We start from the raw sequence: 22,298 nt of genomic DNA on the forward strand, positions 1-22,298 counted from the left end.
TAAAATAAAATAAAATAAAATAAAATAAAATAAAATAAAATAGTGGACTAAACAAGGAGGCCCAGGGCGGTAGAGGAGTCCAAATGGTTCCTACTTGGTCAGGAAGGTGGAAAGTGGGGTCATGGTGCAGACTGGACACTTCCCAATCACAGACTGTTTGCCTGGCAGGCATGCCCTCCCCTTATTTCACCTGTCAACTTCCTCCTCCTGATGCAAACCCAAATCACAAATGGTGACTTCTCCTGGAAGCCTTCTGGATTCCTCCCTGCTGGCATTGCTTGCTTCCTTCTCTGCACTCTCCAAGCTATACTACAGCAACATCATCATCTGGTTAACTGCGCGGGTCTGTTCCGGCCCTCCCACCACTGACTGAGTTTCTGGAGGCCAGGGAGCTTTCTTCAGCACAGCAGGCCCCGCGCTCCGCCGCCGGTCGACCGCTGAGGGCGAGGCCAGAAGGAACGGAAATGTGGCACGGTTCGGCAGTTCTCAGAGGCGCGCGCCTGCCCAAGTACGCACGCTCCGCTGGAGCCTGGGGTGGCCGGGCAGTCTTGGCCGAGACGTGTTTGCTGCGCTTCGGTGCACACAGGCACTGCGGTGCCAACCTCCTGGTTCCGCCCTCCCCCGGCAGGCGCCCACGCGTGACCTCGGCCGCCCACAGGCCTTCGACTCTTCCCGGACCCCAGGTCCCAGGCCACCCCGCTCCACCATGCGGATGATGAAGACAAAGTCCCCCGCAAGTCCCTCATGTGGGGCAAGGGGGAGGTACCACCTGGGGCGGGGCCTGGCTCCCCACTGAGCAGAGGTGTTGGCCAAGGCGCTCCCCTAGTGGTAAGTACCCCCTGGTTCCCCCTCACAACCTCTGTAGGTAGTGTAGTAAGTCTGTAAGTCACAGCCAGACGACCCCGCCCCACGTCTGCGGCAGCCTGGGAACCTGCCTCCCTGTTTCAGGCCCTGCCCCCTACAGCCTTTCCTCCTCGGCAGCCCAGGGAGCTTTAAAAATGCAAACCACATCACATCTCTCCACACTGGATCCGAGAATCCCAAGCCTGGTACGGTGGCGCGCGCCTGCGGTCCTCGCTGAGGCGGGAGGATCGCTTGAGCCCAGGAGTGGAGGCTGCAGTGAGCTGTCATCGCGCCACTGCACTCCAGCCCGAGCGACAGAGAAAAAAAGAGAAAGAAACAAACCTTTAAACCCCGATCAGCAAAGCACATCATCTGCACAGATCCTTTCTGACCTCACCTCCTGTTCCACTCCCTCCCACTTATGCCCTTCCAGCTGCACGGATCCCTTTCCTCAAACCCACCAGGCCTGCTCCCGCCTCAGGGCGACGCACTTGCTGTGCCTGCGGCTGCCCTTCCCCCGGAAGGCTCCCTCCCTGGCTTCCAGCACACGACCTCCTCAGCAAGGCCTCCCCATCCCTCTGTGATATCCCCCCCACTATCCAGTCTCAGCTTTCTTCATAGCACCTGTCACCCTGGCATATCTGTTTATTGTTTGTCTCACTAGTGATAATGTAAGCCCCCCAAAGTGGAGGTTGTGTATGTCTTGTTCACTGCTCTATTCCCCATTGCCTGGAACAGGACTAGCATGTAGTAGATGCTTCATAAAAATTGTTCCATGGATTCTTTTTTTTAGACGGAGTTTGACTTTTGTCGCCCAGGTTGGAGTGCAATGGCGTGATCTTGGCTCACTGCAACCTCTGCCTCCCAGGTTCAAGTGATTCTCCTGCCTCAGCCTCCCCAGTAGCTGGGATTACAGGCGCCCACCACCATGCCCAGTTAATTTATTTGTATTTTTAGTAGAGATGGGGTTTCATCATTTTGACCAGGCGGGTCTTGAACTCCTGACCTCAGGTGATCCACCTGCCATGGCCCCCCAAAGTGCTGGATTGCAGGCGTAAGCCACTGTGCCCGGCCCCATGGATGCTTTGAGAATCTTCTATGAGCCAAGCAGCTCTTCATTCAGCTCACATGAGAAGCCTATGATTCACCCATTGCATAGATGTGGAGACTGAGATTCAGAGAGATATGAGACTTGTCCGCGGTCATATGAGCTTGCTGTAGTGGGAGCTGGGTTTCAACCCAGCTGAGTCTCTCCCCCTCTGCCTCTCTGCTTTCCAGCTCATCTCCTAGTTGAGAAGGGGGACAAAATATCTGGTTTTGCCCTCACTTCACCCTAGTATAGGCAAGGCTGACACCCAGTGACCCCACAGGGCCTGAGGCACCATCTCCCTGGGAGGTCTTGGCCAGGGGGCCACAGGAGAGGGATCATACAGTCTCCTGAGGTGGGCAGGCCCACCTTTGGACCTGCCCACATTTTCCTGGGGTCACCCACCCTGACCCCCAGCTCCTAAATGACCCAACCCACTGCGTTCCTTTCAGCCATCCCTGAGTCCCTAAACTCTCTCAGAATGGACCTGGGTGCCTCTGCTTTTGCCTTCATCCCACCTGAGATACAGTGAGAGAGACAGAGACACGGGGAGACATGGGGAGACAGGGACAGAGACAGAAACACACACACAGAGACACACTTACCAACAGAGAGAGACCAGTAGAGTGACAGAGACTGGGCAAGTCCCTTTGCAACGCTCCAAACCTCATGGACCCAGTCAGGGCCACTGCCAGCCCATTGCCCCTTTTGAGCAAGTTAGGAAAGGCACCCTCCAGGGGAATGCTACCCCTCCCAGGGCCTGGCGAGTGAGTGCGATGGGCTGGGCTTCAGTCCCGCTGGCCCTTCGGCCGAGTGAGTGTGCTGGTGCAGGAGGGTCCGTGGAAGCGTCCCCAGATGTCTCTATGCCGGGGGAGAAGGCAATGCTGCAATGCTCCCCAGTCCTCGGGCCCAGCCCACAGGCCTGCCCCTGCAGTGTTCTCTGAGGCCTTTCAGGAACGCTTGGGCTCTCACCATTCTGGCCTTGACTGGAGCCCAGCCCTGCACACTCACCCACGGGGCCTTCCCCCACAGCAGGTCCTTGGGTCACCTCTGCCTTCACCACTCAGAAATATCAAGCCAAGCCCTTCCACAGAAACCAGCCCAGGCTGCTGTGTGGTTGGGAAGACGCCCTCAGGCCTGTTCCAGCACACAGACCCCCTCCTGCGCCAGGGACAGCACCAGCAAACCACACCACACTTCCCAGCCTCACAGACCGCCGCAGTTCAGAAGAATCCCAGGAGCGGACGAGAAGGTGCCATGGGCCTCACTGGACAGACAGGGAAAATGAGGAACAGACAGGAACTGTGACCAGCCCAGGGTCCCACACCCCAAACCAAGGTTTCTGCCCCCCTCCGCCCCTCCCTCCCGCATCCAGGTGCTCCCAGGGAAGCCCTGCAAGGCCCCACCCTTCCCAACAGAGAACACTCTGGGAGGAAATGATTAACAGGGCAATTAGGGCACAGGTGAGTCATCTGGTCACAAGGCCGCCTCCTGGCTGACTCAGGGGGACAGTCCAGATGGGCCCTTCCACCCAGCCCCAGCTCAGGGTCTGAGTCAAGGACTCCATGGGATCTGGCCAGGAAGCCCAGGAGAAAGCCCCCAGCCCTCTCCAGGCTCCACCCATGCCCTGCAGGCTGGGGGACAGAAGCAGGGACTCCCACCTTCACTAGGCTGGCCTGGGTCAGGGCAGGGACCAGGCTGCTCCAGTTTCTGTCTCCCCACGCTAAGTCTGTGGCCACAGGGCCGGCCATCCAACCAACAGCTGTTGTTATTAATCACAGCGATTACTAAGAATGGCCATGATGTTCTGATATTGAACTTCAGCTCTGCAACAGGCCTCAGGCTAGACAGAGTGGGGATCCATGGGGACCATCAGACAAGCTTCCATGGAGAGCAGTCATGTTGAAAAGAGTTGGGGACAGTGAGCTCTTTTTCTCATACATCTGCTGAAGGGCCTCAGAGCCTGGACCCAGGCAGAGAGGAAGGAACGGGGACCCCACAGGGAAGCCAGCAGGACCTTCTGGTGAACAGCATCTCCTGGTGTCCAAACTAGGCCTGGCCCTGCTGCCCATCTCATCTCTGGGAAGCCAGGTGTGTCCGTCTCCGTCCCTGGCCGGTAAGGGCCTGTCATTAGGCACCCCACCCCAAGCCCACCCTTACTTTTGAGATTAGGCAATACTGGCACCAGGGACCCCTGGCCTACCCAGGCCGGCCCTCCCGAGGCAGATCCCCTGTCCCAGGGCCTCTTTCCTGGCTTTGTCCTTGGGCTGGCTGGGCAGGAACTTCCTGCGAGAGAATTCCCGGATCCTCCCTAGGAGGCTACGGCACGGCCTGGGAACTTAGGGAGGGAGGGAAGTCAGGGGCACCCCTCCTAACAGGGGCAGGGCTTGTGGATGGCAGGGTCCCCTGGCACTCTGGGCCCTGGGTCCTTCACCAGCCCCAGGTCAGGCCAGCCAGACCTCCTGCCCTCTCGGCTCAGATGCCCTGCTGCAGCCCCTCCACTCTGCAGCAGGGCAGCCCTAGCAGCCCCCTGGGCATAGACTGGGGACTAGATCAAGGCCTCGATAGACTGGGCTTGCTCCAGGGTTGAAGATTGAGGGGCGGGGTCCAAAGACAGCTAACAATGAGGCCAAAGTCAAAGTAGATTTTTATTAATAACATCACAGGCCCGAGTTGGCTGGGTGGGATAGAATTTGGGGCAGACCCATCCTACAGACACACGGACACTGTCTCAAGACCCGCTGGCCACAGGGGCTCCTTAGATGTACCCTAAGAAGAGAGATACCCCCATATACTAGCTCCGGGGATCTGGGCAGGGCAGACTCGGGGCCAGCGCTGGCTTCACTAAGGAGGCCAGTTTCCCATCTCATCCTCCTCAAGAAGCAGGCACTGGGGGACAGAAATGGGTGAAGGAAGATGCCTCAGTCTTCTCTGTACCCCATAACCTTTCCCCTGCCCCCAAGAGCCAACCCCCCAGGACACCTTTCTCCCACTTCCCCTCGGCAGGCACAGCTCCATCAACCCTGAGCCACCTCCCTGCCACAAAATGGAGAATCCCTTCTCCCTCCAACTTGGGGGGTTCCTTGGAAGCCCCAGGAGTCAGCACCGCAGCCAGTCCCTCCCCTCCCTCACCTCTGGACCCCACCCCAAGGGGGGTCTGTGCTCTCCCATCAAGCCCAAGGTGGCGCTGCTGCTGCCTCTGTGCCCCTCCCTAGGTGCCCAGCATTCCCCAAAGGCTGGGGGGGCAGCCTCCTTCCTGCTCAGCACAGTGTCCCTGAGGGCAGTAAGGGGAAATAGGAATGGTGATGAGGACAGGACCTTTGAAACACTGGAGACAGATATTCTTAAGGCAACTGTCCCCAAAGTGAGGACATGAAATGACCCAGGCCTCTCAGCACTACTCAGGCAACCCCAGGACTGTGACTCCTGGGACAGGGCAGGCTGGCTGGGGAGGGGATGGGAAGAAGGGGGAGGGACCAATGAGGGCAGATCCCAAGATTCAAACCCTTCCATGTGAAAAAACAAAGTGAGGGGCTCTGCCACGTGCTGACAGCCTGTGTGGCTGTGGATGAGGTGACACAGGGGCTTCCTGTGACATGGGCATGCAGGCGGGCTTGGGGCAATCAGAAGGATGCCCCTCAGTGCCCAGCAGGCAGGCTTTTCTTTTTGTTTGAGACAGGGTCTCCCTCTGTTGCCCAGGCTGGAGTGCAGTGGCATTCTCATAGCTCACTGCAGCCTCAATTGCCTAGGCTCAAGTGATCCTCCCACCTCAGTCTCCCAAGTAGCTGGGACCACATGTGCATGCCACCATGCCTGGTTAATTTTTGTATTTTTTGTAGAGACAAGGTTTTGCCATGTTGCCCAGGCTTTTCTCAAACTCCTGAGCTCAAGCAATCCGCCCACCTCGGCCTCCCAAAGCGCTGGGATTATAGACGTGAGCCACCACACCCAGCCCCAGGTGGCATGTCTTTCTGATAGGCACTGCTGCAAAGTGAATCGCACTGTGCTAAGCCCCCACAAGGGAGTGCCTTTGCAGCTTACAGCTGCACACGCATCATCTCAGGAGGTCTTTGCAACAGTCCCCTTTCATGGGTAAAGAAACTGAGGCCTCTACTCAACATCACAGAGCAAGCTAATGCCAAACTAAAACCTCTGGCCTCCAAACCCCATGCCCTTTCCTTTTGTAAGCTACACAGACTGTCAGGGCAAATGTCCACTGAATAAAAGAATGAGATGATGAATAGATGGAAATTAACCAAAAAGGTCATCGACACATTTTCAACAGATCCATCAACTTGCACTCAGAGAAGCTGAGACAGGTCTAACCTTTAAAGGCCGATGTCAAGGACAGGGAGCAGCAGGATGGTACTCCGTCTGACCCAGTGGGGTCACTCGCCTGAGCCTATGTGTGTTTGGAGTGGACAAGAATGGGAGAGAGATTAGAAAAACAGCAGCATCATGTGAATTACAGATGCACAGGAAAGCCTTACAGCCTGTCTAGACAAATTCACTCATGTTACAGATGAGGAAACTGAGGCTCAGAAAGAGGAAGGGACTTGCCCAAGGCCACACAGCAAATGAATAGCAAAGTTGAGACCAAAAAAATGGACATTGTGACTCTGAGTCAAGTGAGAAACAGAGAGACTGATGGAGAAGAGAGAGAGACAGAGTGTGTGTGTGTGTGTGTGTGTGTGTGTGTGTATGTGCATGCTGCGTGCACTCAGGGGGCCAGGGTCCTGAAATCAGAAATACTACCACCAAGAAGGCATTATGCCTACCCTACCCAGGCAGTGGGGCTGGAGCCAGGGCCCAGGGTGCGGAGGGGATGGTAAGCCTCCAACCCCACCTTCTCCAGGCAGGGGCTGGTGGTCTGGCACAGGCCAAGCGTACCTGGCCATCCGCAATGCCTGCCTCCATCCAGGGTGATCTCTGGCCAGGTAGCAGCTCTCAGCCCTCTTGGCTGCCTAGCTTCCAGAGGCAAGACTCTTGCTGCATTCCCAGAAGCTTCTTCAACTCCGATTCCAGGAAACCTGAGAGCCAGAGAGATGGCAGGGGACAGGGAGATGGCAGAGACAGGCAGAAGTAGGGTGGAGCAGCCTGCTGGGAACCCAAGGACCCGGAAGTGCAACCGCCCCCTGAGCCTCATCCCAGCTCTGTGTGATTCCAGCTCACCCTCAGTCACAGCCCTTTCTTATTCCAGGAGTGCAGTCAGCCAGGCACCACCGCTCCTTCGCCCTGCCTTCCCCAGGAAGCTCACTTTGAGGGCCTCCTCCGGCAGCAGCAGCATGAGAGCCTGCGTCTTCACCCACTGGGGACAGCATGTGAGGAGCAGGTATCTGCCCCCACCACCAACTGACTCAAGAGCCTGGATCTGGAACCCAAACCGCCTGCACTCAAGTTCCAGCTCTGCCCATCACTAGCTGTGTGACATAGGACAAGTTCTAACTGTGAACTGGAGGTGGCAATAGGACCTACCTCAGAGTCGTAATGCAGTATTTTATGAAAAGTGCTTAAAGAGGGTCTGCCCCATTAATGGCTATGTAAATGTGAACCACGATTTTCATCATATTATGTATGCTATCACCACTAACCCAACTGCTGTCCACGTCTGGGCTGCCCGGGGCTCTACTGGGAGAGGGGACCCTCCGGGGCTCTGTCACAGCAGTGCATGATGGGAAAACCAGGGATGGAGGCAGCCACTGAAGGCATTAGAAACCTCTGGGCTGGGGGAAAGAGTGCTGCTTGAGTAGTACCACCCCCTCAAACCCTGAGGAAGACCCTAGCTACCCCCAGTGTGGCCTCCAGCCCAGCCACACGCTGCTCCCCGGCTCAGGTGGTCATCTTAGGTCCTCTGGTACCATCTGGTGGTACCTGCTGGTATTGCACCCCTGAGCCACCGACCAAAGTGAGGCTTCCTGGGCCTGGGGCGACGTGGGAGGGGAGGGGCGGAAGCCCTTATGCACTGTGTCTGTGGATCTGAAAGTCTTGTACAGTGGCGACTGGAGGGCAACAATGCCTGGGACACAGAGCTTGAATGAGCTATCCTCTTCCTTCATTTTCTCTTCCTCGCTTTTCTCCTCACTGGGCAAACCTTCTTGGAGAGGAGTCCAGCCAGTCTCCCAGCAGGTGAGGGAGCCCAGGACCCCAGGCCTGCAGCCCCACCCGCCCCAGGAAAGACAGGAAGCAGGAGGGAACATGTCCCAAAAGGTTAAGAAAGGGGACTGCTCCTTCCAGTCCCAGGCCACATATTCTGGGGCCCAGCCTGATGTGGGAAAGGCCCCAACCCATGCCTCATGCCCCCATCTCCCACAGACCTTGGCCATGGCCGAGTTTTGAAGCTCCTTGTACCAACTGTGGAAGTGGTTCCAGGGAGTAGCCTCCACCTTGGAAGAGGCCAACACGAGGTCTCCTGTGAATGGGGTGGTGGTCCTGACAGGCCAGCCGCAAGTGGGATGGTCCAGGCCTCGGAGGGCAGGCACACGGTCGGGGGGCTGAGTTGTGGGTGGGGTTGCCATGTTTTCTTTAGCAAATGCCTACTGTGTGCCACACACCGTTCTGGGCATTTTACAGAGTATCTCAGTTCATCCTTGCACTTCCTTCAAGGATAGGTACTATTATATTCCCACTTTAAAGACGAGGAAACAGACGCAGAGAGGTGGAATAAGCTGTCGCCCATCACACAGCTCAGTATGTTAGAACTGGCATTTGAACCCAGGCAGTCTGACTCCAGCAGTCCCTCAAAATGTGTCCCGTGTCCTGCCAGGCCCTGCACCCCTGAGATGTTCTACAAGAAGAGGGTCCATATCTGGCGCTTCCCCTATGCCTATGGCCACCACACTTACCTTCAAGCAGATACTCCTGGTGGAGGCCTCAGGGCTGACCTCACAGGACCCCGTGACTCTCTGGAGGTATTATTCCTTCAACTTCAGGATCTGGATAAAGTGGCTCCTAATCCCAAAGCACAGTCAAGTGAGGGAGGCAGGTGGGGCTCAGAGGTGTGGCAGAGATCCCCTAAACCTCCCCCAAGGCTCACCCACAGGTCTGCCGGCCCTCTCCAGCCTTCCTCTCCCATCAACCCCCTGCTCTGCCATCTGGGGTTCTCCTCATACAGGGGGATTATAGCTCTCGAAAGTAGGGTGATGAGGGGGTGGGGAACAGAGAGAGAGGTGGGTCCCTGTCCTCACAGGGGATGGCTGCCAGGCCTGCAGAAGGAGCTGGGAGCAACAGGACCCCCCGCACTCCGGGCTCTGGCACATTCCCTTTCTAATCCCTAGCCCGTCCCCTTTTATGTCTGGTATCCCCCATCCACCACCCCTCACTTGTGGGAGGACCCCATCTTTGCCTCCTCCCCAACCCAAACCCCCATCTCCAGCCTCCTCCCAACTGGATGCTTCTGTCCGTTGGCCACATCCACATCTCCCTGTCCTTCCCCACCAGGTGCCCTGTCCCAGGCCCTTACACATCCAAGGCCTCCCTCCCCAGACCCTCCCCAGCATGGCTCCCCCATCTTAAGTCCATGCCCTTCCCCCTTCTCATGTCCAGGCCTCTTCCCAGTACCTCTGTCCCAGGCCTTGCCCACCTGGGTGTCCCCCCAATTCCAGCCCCTCACCTGTCTGAGGCCCCTGTTTTCACGGTGGTGTCCCCTGCTGGCTCCTTCCTCTCCTCAGGCAGGTTGCCCGACATCTCCTGGCTTGCTATGGGCAGGACTGACTTCACCTCTCCACCCCAGGCCTTCTTGCTCTTGCGGGTATAGGTCCCCATACCCCCCATGCCCAGCTTTGAGGATGCTGCTGTGACCGTTGTGAGAAGCCCCTGGGTACGGCCACAGAGAAGGCGTGGGGCGGCAAGGCAGATGGTCCCAGCCCCCTCCCCCACTTACATCCCACTCGGCTCATCATCAGGGAAATGGCACCCTGGTCTGGCAAGGGGTGTGCCTGGGCTCCCGCCAGGGCTGTGTCAGAGCTCCTTGGACTGTCCTTGCTCCCAACGAGGGAACGGAAAAAGTGGAACATGGAGGAGCACCCCGAAATTCGTGATTGGGGCTTCGGAGCTGGGGCCTCAATTCTGATAAGGTCCCCAACTCAGATCCTGTAGCAGCCACCCCAGGACCAACTGCTTAAGAACAGGAGGAGTTTTCAGATTAAAACCTCCAGTTGGAAACTTCCTGGAATTCTGGAAGGCAAAGATGGGGGAGGACGGGGGCTTGGGGGAGATTAGTTGGAGGTAGAGGGGGCAGGGGTTTGATGAAACAGGGAAGGAGGTATAGTGGGGAGGCACGGGGTTTGGGGGGCTGGGGGTGGAGACTTGGGAGAAGAAGATGTGAGAGCCCCAGGAAGCTTGGCAGGGAGTGAACAGGGAGAAGCGGGGAGGGAACTGAACCCTGAGGGCAGGGGGCTGTCGAGGACTGCACACACCTCTGTCCTTCTTGGGTTTGTTCAAGAACACTCCCAGCAGCCAGACAGTATCTGTCTTCCCTCTTAGCATCCAGGTTTTATGTGTCCAGGTGGTAGCACAGACCCTGCTAAGTCTATTTATTTGTTTTATTTTATTTTAATTTTTTGAGACGGAGTCTAGCTCTGTCTCCAGGTAGGAGTGCAGTGGCGCGATCTCGGCTCACTGCAACCTCCGCTTCCCAGCTTCAAGCAATTCTCCTGCCTCAGCCTCCCGAGTAGCTAGGACTACAGGCGCCTACCACCACGCCCGGCTAATTTTTGTATTTTTAGTAGAGACGGGGTTTCACCATGTTGGTCAGGAAGGTCTCGATCTCTTGACCTTGTGACCCACCTGCCTCAGCTTCCCAAAGTGCTGGGATTACAGGTGTGAGCCACTGCACCCGGCCCTATTTTTATTTTATTTTTTTGAGACGGGGTTTCATTCTTGTCACCCAGGCTGGAGTGCAGTGGCGTGATCTCAGCTCACTGCCACCTCCGCCTCCCGGGTTCAAGTGATTCTCCTGCCTCAACCTCCCGAGTAGCTAGGATTATAAGCGCACGCCACCACGCCTGCCTTTTGTGTGTGTGTGTGTGTGATGGAGTTTCGCTCTTGTTGACCAGGCTGGAGTGCAATGGCTCAATTGCAGCTCACCGCAACTCTGCCTCCCGGGTTCAAGCGATTCTCCTGCCTCAGCCTCCCGAGTAGCTGGGATTACAGGCATGTACTACCACACCTGGCTAATTTTGTGTTTTTAATAGGGATGGGGTTTCTCCATGTTGGTCAGGCTGGTCTCGAATTTCCAACCTCAGGTGATCGGCCAGCCTCGGCCTCCCAAAGTGCTGGGATTACAGGCGTGAGCCACCGCGCCTGACCAATTTTTTTTTTTTTTAAACAGTCTCATTCTGTTGCCATTCTGCTGCCCAGGCCAAAGTGCAGTGGTGTGATCTTGGCTCACTGCAAACTCCGCCTCCCGGGTTCATGCCATTCTCCTGCCTCAGCCTCCCGTGTAGCTGGGACTACAGGTGCCCACCACCATGCCTGGCTAATTTTTTTGTATTTTTAGTAGAGACAGGGTTTCACCGTGTTAGCCAGGATGATCTCGATATCCTGACCTCGTGATCCGCCTGCCTCGGCCTCCCTTTTTTGTATTTTTAAAAGAGACGGGGTTTCGCTGTGTTGGGCAAGTTGGTCTTGAACTCCTGGCCTCAGGTGATCTGCCTGCCTAGGGCTCCCAAGGTGCTGGGATTACAGGCGTGAGCCACCGTACCCGGCCTTTTATTTTTTATTTTTTAGACAGAACTCTCCCTCTGTTGCCCTGGTACGATCACAGCTCGCTGCAGCCTCAACCTCCTGGGCTCAAGCAATCCTCCCACCTCAGCCTCCCCAGTAGTTAAGACCACAGGCATACACCACCATGCTTTGTTAATTTTTTTTTTTTTTTCCCATATAAGCAAGGTATTGCTGTTGCCCAGGCTGGCCTGGAACTCCTGCACCTGGCCTGAAGCGATCCTCTTGCCTTGGCCTCCCAAATGGCTGGGATGGGATTATAGGCAGCCTGGAGGGGTGATGGGATTATAGGCGTGACACACCGCAGCTGGCTGCCTTTTTTGTTGTTGAGACAGGGTCTTGCTCTGTCGTCCAGGCTGGAATGCAGTGGTGCAATCATGGCTCATTGCAGCCTCAACTTCCTGAGCTCAGGTGATCCTCCTGCCTCAGTCTCCTAGGTAGCTGGGACCACCACACGCACAGGTGTGCACCACCATACCCAGCTAGTTTTTAATTTTTTTTTTCTGTAGAGGCATGGTCTCACTTTGTTGCCCAGGCTGGTCTTGAACTCCTGGGGTCAAGTAATCCTCCCACCTCGGCCTTCCAAAGTGTTGGGATTACAGGCGTGAGCCACCGTGCCTGGCCTCTATTGAGTTTTAATCTCCGTTTACTTGACTATCACCTTCAGGATTTCAGATCTCCAGAGACCACCAAGTTGCATGGTGCACAGATCTGAATTGCAGGTTGAATCTCAATTTAGTATTAGTATTCCCCAACACAACTACAGAACTGATTATTACTACTTTTTTTTTTTTTTTTTTTTGAGATGGAGTCTTGCACCGTCCCCCGGGCTAGAGTGCAATGACGCGATCCTAGCTCACTGCAACCTCCACCTCCCAGGTTCAAGCGATTCTCCTGCCTCAGCCTTCTAAGTAGCTGGGATTACAGGCGCCCGCCCACCACGCCCAGCTGATTTTGTTAGCCAGCATGGTCTCGATCTCTTGACAGCTGAGGCTGATCCGCCTGCCTCAGCCTCCCAAAGTGCTGGGATTACAGGCATGAGCCACCACGCCCGGCCCAGCACTGATGATTAACCCAGCTCAGTGACCTTTAGAGAGCACCTTAAACTAGCTCAGCCTCTGTTTGTTCATCTGAACGGGTATTGTCAACAGCACTCACTTACAAGAGTTGTTGAGAAGATCCAACGAGACAATAGTTGCTAAAGTGCCAGGCATGCAGCAGTGCTTAAGAAACTTCTCACCCTGGGATTTTTATTGGTATTGATTGATGTAGAGATGGGGGAGAAGATCAAAGACAAGGATTGAGAATCAGGGATGGGAAAAGCAGTGGGCCACTGACAGCTGCTCTGCCTGGCTGGGAGGTGGGGTGGGGAAAGTGGGCGGGAGCTGCTCCTGGGCCTGGCCCACCCAGATCACCCCTCCGGGCTGCAGGCCTGTGCGTCTGCATCCGGTGGCCACAGAGCAACTTCCTCTAGAGGGAGCTGATTGGAGCCGGTTGCCGCTGGCACCTCTATGATCACTGGAGTCTCGCGGGTCCCTCAGGCCGCACAGGGACAAGCAAAGGCTACATCTAGATGCCAGGAATGCACTGACGCCTGTTCCTGGAAGCCGGGCTCCCACTCAGCCCCTGGGAGCAGCAGCCACCAGCCCCTCGGGACCTCCATCTCTGCCCTGCTGAGCCACCCGGGTTGGGCCAGGATCCCGGCAGGTAAGCTGGAAGGGTCCTGCCCGTCCTCCCAGATCTCAGCAGCCCCAGCCCCAGGGTGGGGCAGGGAGCCCGCCGGGAGCCGGGTGGGGAAGGGGAAGCTCAAGGCTTGCCTGGGCAGGTCCGCCGCCCCGGCTGGGGACCTGATCGTGCCAAGCCTACTTCTGGCTGCCCCTCCAGCTTCCCCTCTTGCCCCAGCCCTGGATGCTGGAGAACTGTGAGAACTGGGTCCTTTAACAGTCCAGGAGATGGGAGTGGAGGTCAGAGCCAAGGTCAAGGGCGAGAGAGAACTTTCTCAGCGCTTCCTGCTGCCCAACATCCTTAGACTGGGTCCAGGGCCTGGTCAGGCATGTATCCCTGGGGAACATTCATCGGGGCCCAGCAAGCCCAGGAAGTCGGGGGTGGCTCCCCTCACCGGGAATTTAGGCCACTTGGATTGGGGGGCAGAGCTAGGCCTGAGTCAGCATAGGTTGCTGGCCTTGGGGGGGTGTCCTGAGGCTCTACCTGCTCCCCTCAGGAGCCTGGGTTGTTGGTAGAGGGAGTTGGGGGTGCCGTCAGCATCCTCTGGCCCTACTGTCCTGAGGGTGCCGGGCTCTGGGGACTAGGGAAGAAGGAAGGCCATCTTATTTAACGAGCTACGGGGGGGGGGGGGTTACTTTTTGTTTTTTGAGACAGAGTCTACTCTGTTGTTCAGGGTCGAGTGCGGTGGCGCGATTTCGGCTCACTGCAACCTCCGCCTCCCAGGTTCAAGCGATTCTCCTGCCTCAGCCTCCCGAGTAGTTGGGACTACAGGCGTGCGCCACCACGCCCAGCTAATTTTTGTATTTTTAGTAGAGACAGGGTTTCATTATGTTGGCCAGGCTGGTCTTGAACTCCTGACCTCCTGGGCCACTGTGCCCGGCTGCAAAGTTCTGTTTTAACAAGGCCTTGCCCCTAGAGATGGAGGCGAGGAGGGTCTGCCTTCACCCTGTCCATGTCCGGCAGAGCAAGGAGGAGTGGGGAGCTGGGTGAGGGCACAGGTGGTCCAGCCTCCTCCACCCCTTCTCCAGAGCTCTTGGGACACTTTCGAAAACACTCCCAGGCCTAGCAGAAGGAGGGTGGGCGAAGGTCCCAGGCCCTGGGCGGTGCGGGTGGGGCTGTGTGCTTGGCCCAGGGTGGGGCTGCACACCCCCTCCCTCTGAGATAGGAGGAGGGCGCTTTCCTTCTGAGGGCTGGAGGGTGCCTGGGGAAATGGGGCTCTGGGAGGGGTGCAAACTGAAAGTGAAACAGCTGACATCCAGGAAACTCGCCCCGATGAGGGGTCACAGCACGTTGGTGCTGCGGTCAGGACCAGGCAAAGAGGAAAGTTGTCTGGGGACAGAAGACCAGGTGTGTGGTGGGAATATGAGGCAGGCTGTGGGGCTTCGAAGAAGGCCCTGATCCTGAGGGCTCCCTCCGGTCACTGCAAGGCAGGGGTGAGGAAGGCACAGGCAGGAGGTAAACAGGGAAAGCGGCCCTGAGAAGAGACACCAAACAGCCCAGAGTTAAAAAGCAGGTGTGCTCTGACCAGCCAGAGGGAAGTAGGGCCTCTGAGGGCAGCCTTCATGGGCCATGGGCTGGGCAGGAGCTCGCTTACAATAAGCATGTGCTGGGTGGGCTGCAGGAGGCCCCAGGAACCGCTAAAGACCCCCCAGGCTCTTGCCCCAGGAGTGGCATGAACTTGAGAGCCAGGGGCACTGCTGCAGCCACACTCTCCTCGCGGGTGCAGATACCTCAGTCTGCCCTTGGCTGCCTCACCTTCTTACCGTCTCCCTTGAAGGGTCACCAGTGAAGTGCTCAGAAGTTGTTTCCTCTCAGCAGACTTCACTGGGACCCATGCTGGAGTGAGAATAAAAAGTCCCAGAGGAAGCCAGACACAGTGGCTCACACCCATAATCCCAGCACTTTGGAAAGCCGAGGCAGACTCACGGGTCAGGAGTTTGAGACCAGCCTGGCCAAAGTCCCAGAGGACTGAGGGCCTTTCTGGGAATGGGGGACCCTCTCTCCTATGTGGACATGGCAACCTGTCTGGGGTCCCCAGTCACAGGTCCATGCTCACCCCCATCTCTGCTTTTCTCGCCCATCCCCGCAGGCTGACCCCGTCCTCCACTGAGACCTGAAAAATGGCTTCGGGACAAGGCCCAGGTCCTCCCAGGCAGGAATGCGGAGAGCCTGCCCTGCCCTCTGCTTCTGGTAAGGGTCTTCCTGCCCCTCACCTATCCCATAACCATGAGTGCTGTCATGAGGATGGAAGGAGCAGGACTCAGAGGCAGGCTCCTTCACCTGGCTTCACCCACTGTGGGTGGGAACCCACCGGCTCAGAGGCTGGAGCTGCTGTCAAGGTTAAGCCCAGGAGGGGGAGGAGTCTGGACTGGGGAGGGCCTGGAGGTTGGGAGAGGCCAGGAAGTGAGTGTAAGGTGGGCACAGTGCCACCGGAGCAGAAGGCGGGGTCAGGGGCGAGGGAGGCAGGAAGTAGAGTGAGGTCTGGCTGCCGTATCCCTCCAGCTGGAGAAATAAGGAAGTAAGCTGGCCAATCACCCAGTCAGGTCTGCTCAACAGGGAACGCAATTATTGTGACTTGGGGAGGAAGTAAGATGGCTGCCCTCCTTCCTTCTTCCCAGGGGACAGCCAGGGAAGCCCCAGCTCACACCCCACGGAGGGCTGTTCCCTGGACTTGGGAATCAGGTCCCGGGTCTGTCACTATCTCCCTGTGTCACTTTTCTGGGTTGAGGCTACAATTTCAGATTTTGTTTCCCACATTTCCCTGCACACAAAGGGCTGCGGAGCTGAGATGTACTAACGCAGACTCAAGAGCCCAAATGCCCGGGACTGTCCCAGCTCCCCGGCTTGTTCTGGCTGTATGACCTTGCACACGTTAGACACCCTGTGCCATTTTCCCCCTGCAATCTGGGGATTGCCTGCTCCCAGGGCTATTGTGAGGACCCAATGCAAGTGCTGGAACAACTCTCCACACAGCATAAGTTATAGGGGTGGCTAAGGCGCTGAAGTAGGAATTTTTTTTTTTTTTTTTTTTTGAGACAGAGTTTCGCTCTTATTGCCTAGGCTAGAGTGCAGTGGCGCGATCTTGGCTCACTGCAACCTCCGCCTTCTGAGTTCCAGTGATTCTCCTGCCTCAGCCTCTTGAGTAGCTGGGATTACAGGCATGTGCCACCACGCCCGGCTAATTTTGTATTTTTAGTAGAGACGGGTTTCTCCATGTTGGTCAGGCTGGTCTTGAACTCCCGACCTCAGGTGATCTGCCCGCCTCGGCCTCCCAAAGTGCTGGGATTATAGGTGTGAGCCACCGTTCCCGTCAGGGATATTTCTTTCCATGGGTGAGGACAGCTATGGCCTTAGGAAGAGCGAACCCCCTATAAGGCATGGGGCTGCCAGGGTTCGGCCCTCTCTCCCTGACTCCCAGCTTTGATCCTCAGAGGAGCAGGTAGCCCGGGACACAGAGGAGGTTTTCCGCAGCTACGTTTTTTACCGCCATCAGCAGGAACAGGAGGCTGAAGGGGCGGCTGCCCCTGCCGACCCAGAGATGGTCACCTTGCCCCTGCAACCTAGCAGGTAAGTTTACAACCGCTGGGCCCACAAGGACATCTTCAGGGAGGCAGTGGCTCGCACGAGTCTCCTAAAGGTCCTGGGAGCTGGGGAGACCTAGGGGGTCTTGTCCTTCTCTCATGGTCGCTCCTCTTTTATGTTGGGCTCCCACCCCCATCCAGGACCTTGTATCCTTTTTAACCCATGCCTGCCCCTTGTCCCGGAGGCCAACACTCATGTCTTAGAACATTGTCGGGGACCTCCAAGAGGGGTGCACAGGGCCATGGACAACTCAGGCAGAACCCCTCTGCCATGAGCCAAGGCCTGGCCCTGACTGCCTGGTTACCCGCTCACCTGCCTGCCTCCTGCTCCTACAGCACCATGGGACAGGTGGGACGGCAGCTCGCCATCATCGGGGACGACATCAACCGACGCTATGACTCAGAGTTCCAGACCATGCTGCAGCACCTGCAGCCCACGGCAGAGAACGCCTATGAGTACTTCACCAAGATTGCCTCCAGGTACCCCAGCCACCTCCCTGCCGGCTCCAGTCACTCCTGTGTCCTGTCACAACCACACCATACCCTGCCTGCGTGATGCGCTCCCGGCATGGGGAGATGCCTTCTGTCAGTGTCCAGTGTCTGCTGTGAACTCACATGTGGTCTCAGCCCCCTGTTTTTCTCTCTTGGGGTCCCAGACTCGTCTTGTGGGCATTAGCTCACAGCTCTTTTGATCTCTGACTCCAAGGACTTGACTGGTTAGATCAGGACTCTAGAGGGGGCCTGAGGTGGAGATGTCGCCCACAGTTCCCCGGCCCAGCTGGGACACAGCTATCCTTCATGGTTCCAATTTGAAACCACATATCACACTGAAGATGGTAAGGGTGCTAACCTCTGCCAGGTCCTAGAAATGGCTCCTAGTTGCTATAATCTGGCATCCTAGGGGTTAAAGACACCAAATATTTGTGTGTAAATCCAAGCTTTGCCCCTTCTGCCTTTGTGAAATTTCCTAGTCCTTAGTCTCCTGGTTTGTAAAATAGGGAAAATATGCTTAGATCAGTGTCCTCCTTACAAAGTGTTAGCCATTGCTACCACCAGAGTTAGGGAGGTCAGTGTCGGGGTAGACTGAAGCGGGAGGTGAAGGTAGGAGTGATGGATTTTAGAATTAGTGCTCAGAGCTGAAATATCCAGCCCGTGAACTTAGAGGCCAGCCTTCATACCACTGTGATGACAGGAACTACCCTAATCTTTTCTGTCCTTTTCTCTCTGCTGTCTCTCGGGCTGCCAGGCCAGCAACAACACCCACAGGTAATCTCCCCGCTGATTCCATCCACTCACTCTGTCCTCCACCCTCTCTGTGCCCCATTGCACCTGAGCGTACACCCCACCAATGGCATCCAGCTCATCAGGCCCTGAGCTTTCTCCTTTCGCAGAGACCCAGGTCGTTCCCAAATACAGGCCAGGCTGGGGCAGCCTCTGTGGCCTTAATTCACAACTAAGCTATTTAGTTTTCCAGCTGGGAGAGGGGTGGGAGAGGCCAGGCAGGCTGAAGGGCTTCCTGGAGACTCTCCACCAACGGTATGGGATGCTCTGCCCACAGCCTGTTTGAGAGTGGCATCAACTGGGGCCGTGTGGTGGCTCTTCTGGGCTTCGGCTACCGTCTGGCCCTACACGTCTACCAGCGTGGCCTGACTGGCTTCCTGGGCCAGGTGACCCGCTTCGTGGTCGATTTCATGCTGCATCACTGCATTGCCCGGTGGATTGCACAGAGGGGTGGCTGGGTGAGTATCCAAGGATTGCAATGTCCTCCCTGCTGTTGGGGCTGCCCCTCTCCCAGGCCCCACCCCTTCCCTGGGTGCCTGTATTTTCTGCCAGCCTCTCTGTGACCACCTTGTTTCTCCCGGCAGGTGGCAGCCCTGAACTTGGGCAATGGTCCCATCCTGAACGTGCTGGTGGTTCTGGGTGTGGTTCTGTTGGGCCAGTTTGTGGTACGAAGATTCTTCAAATCATGACTCCCAAGGGTGCCCTTTGGGGTCCCAGCTCAGACTCCTGCCTGGACTTAAGCCAAGTTTTGCCTTCTCCGCTCCCTTGCAGGGGTCCCCCCTCAAGAGTACAGAAGCTTTAGCAAGTGTGCACTCCAGCTTCAGAGGGTCTCTGTGTGGGGCCAGTCAGGCTGCAGAGGTGCCTCAATGTTGCATGGTGCTAGTGGGCCCTCTCTGGGCCCAGGGGCTGTGGCCTCCTCCCTCGGCTCTCTGGGACCTCCTTAGCCCTGTCTGCTAGGAGCTGGGGAGACTGATAACTTGGGGAGGCAAGAGACTGGGAGCCACTTCTCCCCAGAAAGTGTTTTAATGGTTTTAGCTTTCTATAATACCCTGTGAGAGCCTATTCCCACCATTCTACCTGAGGCCAGGACGTCTGGGGTATGGAGGTTGGTGGGTATACCCTATGTTCCCCAGGATTCAGCTATTATGGAAGATCAGAGCCTAAGAGCTGGGACTGGGACTTGAGCCTGGTCCTGGCCCTCCCTAAGCATCGTGTGTCCCAGGAGCAGGACCTACTAGGAGAGGGGGGCCAAGGTCCTGCCCAACTCTCCCCCTGCTCCCATTCCTCCCTCCGGCCATACTGCCTTTGCAGTTGGACTCTCAGGGATTCTGGGCTTGGGGTGTGGAGTGGGGTGGAGTCGCAGACCAGAGCTGTCTGAACTTAGGTGTCAGAGGCCTCCGAGCCTGCCTCCCAAGGTCCTCTCAGTTCTCTCCCTTCCTCTCGCCTTATAGACACTTGTCCCAACCCATTCACTACAGGTGAAGGACCTCACCCCCATCCCTGGGGGCCTTGGGTGAGTGGCCTGCTAAGGCCCCTCCTTGCCCAGACTACAGGGCTTAGGACTTGGTTTGTTATTTCAGGGAAAAGGAGTAGGGAGTTCATCTAGAGGGTTCTAAGTGGGAGGACTATCAACACCACTAGGAATCCCAGAGGTGGGATCCTCCCTCATGGCTCTGGCATAGTGTAATCCAGGGGTGTAGATGGGGGAACTGTGAATACTTGAACTCTGTCCCCCCACCCTCCATGCTCCTCACCTGTTCAGGTCTCTCCTCAGGGTGGGGTGAGAGTGCCTTCTCTATTGGGCACAGCCTAGGGTCTTGTGGGAGAGGGGGGAGAAGTTCTTGATTCAGCCAAATGCAGGGAGGGGAGGCAGATGGAGCCCATAGGCCACCCCCTATCCTCTGCGTGTTTGGAAATAAACTGTGCAATCCCCTCACCCTGACTTGGTAGTTTCTGTATTCTCTGCTACCCCTCTTTCCATCAGGCCAGACTGTGGGAATCTGTGTGTGCCTGGCACGCTTCTGGCTTATTACTGAATAAAACCTCACACTAGGCCCCCAGAATCCCATAGAGGTCTGAGTATGGTTCTGCAGCCCCCAGCCCGATGGAAGGCCTTGGCCCCTCCCCATGCACTTCCCTCATCTCTTTGGGTTTCATGCAGTTTCCTACCCTTTAGGGAATCTGGAAGATCCTTTAGTTATGGAGCTGGTGGAGCAGCTGCACGTATCTGCACAGGCCACCTCAGACCTGGGCTGAATTCTTCTCCCAGCCTGGGGCTACCACCCACACTGGTCCAAAAGGCCCTTCTCCCCCACATTTAGCTCTGCTTGGGACACAATGTCCCAGCTCCCCCTTCATGATGTCTCCACAGTCAGCACACACGCAGGGCTTTCATTCTAGTTTTATGCTGCTTGGGAGTCCCTATGGGGACGCAGCCAGGGGTGATAAAAATAACAAGCATGGGGGCGTTGAAATGTTCCAAAATCTACAGTCTCTCCAGTCCTGGGCACCCTGGTCTGTGTTTCTGACGCCCTTCCAGAACGGTCACATGCAAGTCCAAGAGAACTCGTGAGCTTCACTTTCACCCTTCTGGGGAGGGCTTGCCAAGCCCCTTTTCCCTCCACAAGGATCGAGTCTAGTACAGACGCGATCTTGGAAAAGGGAGAAGGCGGTGCTGCAGGCAGTGGTGGCTGGAAGGTGGTTGCTACCAGGCACCCCGCAGTGTACAGGAAAAGCTCACAGACAACATTTATAGAACACGTACTGTGTGCCAAGCTTTATGCTGAGAGTTCATCTGCCCAAATAATAGGTATGGAGACGGTAGTAGGGATGCTCAAACTACTATTTACAGAAAAGGAAACGGGTGCTTTCTCAGTCACCCAAGGAGTGAAGACTTGCCACCAGGATACTGGCTCGAGTTTTACGTGGAAGCAGGAGGACAACGTGGGGCTTGCGAGCACAGGTTTAGGGGGCCCACAGTGCAGGGTCGCCTCCGCCCCCGACCGATGCCATAGAGGCTAGAGGTGGGCGGTTGCCCGAGTCCAAGATGGCCGCCGCCGCGAGCACGTAAGCGTGCCCTTCTTTGGGCGGGGCCCCCGGGGCGCACCCCCCTCCAGCCTCTGGGCTTTGAACATTGACCCGCGAACAGATCGTTGCATCGCTGGAAGAAAGGCGGGTGGGCTGTGGTTAGCCTACTCGTCTAAGGAGTTGCAACGCTAACCGGAAAGGCATGGGTGGGGCAGCCCAAAAAGTTTTGGCCTGCCCCGCCCCCCAACGCCCTCTATTCCGTTGCCAGGATGTTCTGAAACCAGGGGGTGAGAAGTTAGGTCGGACACGGTCAGCCAGGTGCTGCGAGGATAACGAGAGTGTCGGGGCTGTGCGGGTATTAGGGAAGATAAACCAAAATAACTCATTTCTACTCAAATTGTGCGCTGCTTCTGAGATTCTTGCTTGGTTTCCACCAAATACGTCTGGGTTCGTCACAGTCTGTGATGTCACTGAGCTGGAGCAGCCCGGCCAGGGAAAGGAGCGGTGTGCAGCTGTCACCTGCTTAGTTCTGCAGTTTCAGTATGGATACCCGCCCTTCCTTGCACACAACAGCCTCACATTCTCCCCACCCCCATCCTGCCGCTTTACCTTCACGTATTTGTTTTTACCTCCTCTGAAGAGTATATATTAGAGAGTCACCGAGTGTCCTCCAAACCCTTTCATTTGAAAAAATCCTTCCTTAGCCTAAAATCACTCAGTATATTGAACAAATTATTATGACATAGTCACCTGAATGCATTAAAATAAATTCACATTTATTCATTAAACTTAAACCACCATATCCACTAGTTTTGTTTTGTTTTTTTGTTTGTTTGTTTTTTTTCACCTGTGACAAAAATGTGCCCCTCCTGCTCCAGTTGTATGCACTTCAGATGGGGAGGCCCCATTTTGTAAGATGCTTGTAAAATGTGGATTTAATTATTATTATTATTTTTTTTTTGAGACGGAGTCTTGCTCTGTCGCCTAGGCTGGAGTGCAGTGGCGTGATCTTGGCTTACTACAACCTCTGCCTC

The 22,298-nt window shown here is 56.2% G+C and overlaps 2 protein-coding genes across 3 annotated transcripts; both read left to right on the forward strand.

Annotated features, from left to right (window-relative positions):
- Positions 1–373: 373 nt before the first annotated feature.
- Positions 374–7,511, forward strand: LOC108516258 (putative uncharacterized protein encoded by LINC00336; the record flags this gene model as incomplete). Its single annotated transcript, XM_017853646.1, is given in 3 exon segments — positions 374–758; positions 761–828; positions 7,131–7,511. Coding segments are annotated over 3 exon segments (609 nt in total), but the record flags the coding sequence as incomplete, so codon positions are not given.
- A 5,517-nt stretch (positions 7,512–13,028) lies between these two features.
- On the forward strand, positions 13,029–20,179 carry BAK1 (BCL2 antagonist/killer 1). 2 transcript variants are annotated; one of them, XM_017853647.1, is made up of 6 exons: positions 13,029–13,357; positions 15,465–15,565; positions 16,807–16,942; positions 17,293–17,436; positions 18,515–18,695; positions 18,822–20,179. In XM_017853647.1, exons 2-6 carry the CDS (start codon positions 15,496–15,498, stop codon positions 18,924–18,926), a joined length of 636 nt encoding a protein of 211 aa, XP_017709136.1. In that variant the 5' UTR covers positions 13,029–13,357; positions 15,465–15,495; the 3' UTR covers positions 18,927–20,179. The 2 variants fall into 2 exon arrangements, with proteins under 2 accessions (XP_017709136.1, XP_017709137.1); XM_017853648.1 differs by lacking the exon at positions 13,029–13,357 and adding an exon at positions 14,636–14,722.
- Positions 20,180–22,298: the final 2,119 nt, after the last annotated feature.

This window comes from Rhinopithecus bieti, unplaced genomic scaffold (assembly GCF_001698545.2).
Source record: "Rhinopithecus bieti isolate Rb0 unplaced genomic scaffold, ASM169854v2 scaffold_36553, whole genome shotgun sequence".
Taxonomy (NCBI): domain Eukaryota; kingdom Metazoa; phylum Chordata; class Mammalia; order Primates; family Cercopithecidae; genus Rhinopithecus; species Rhinopithecus bieti.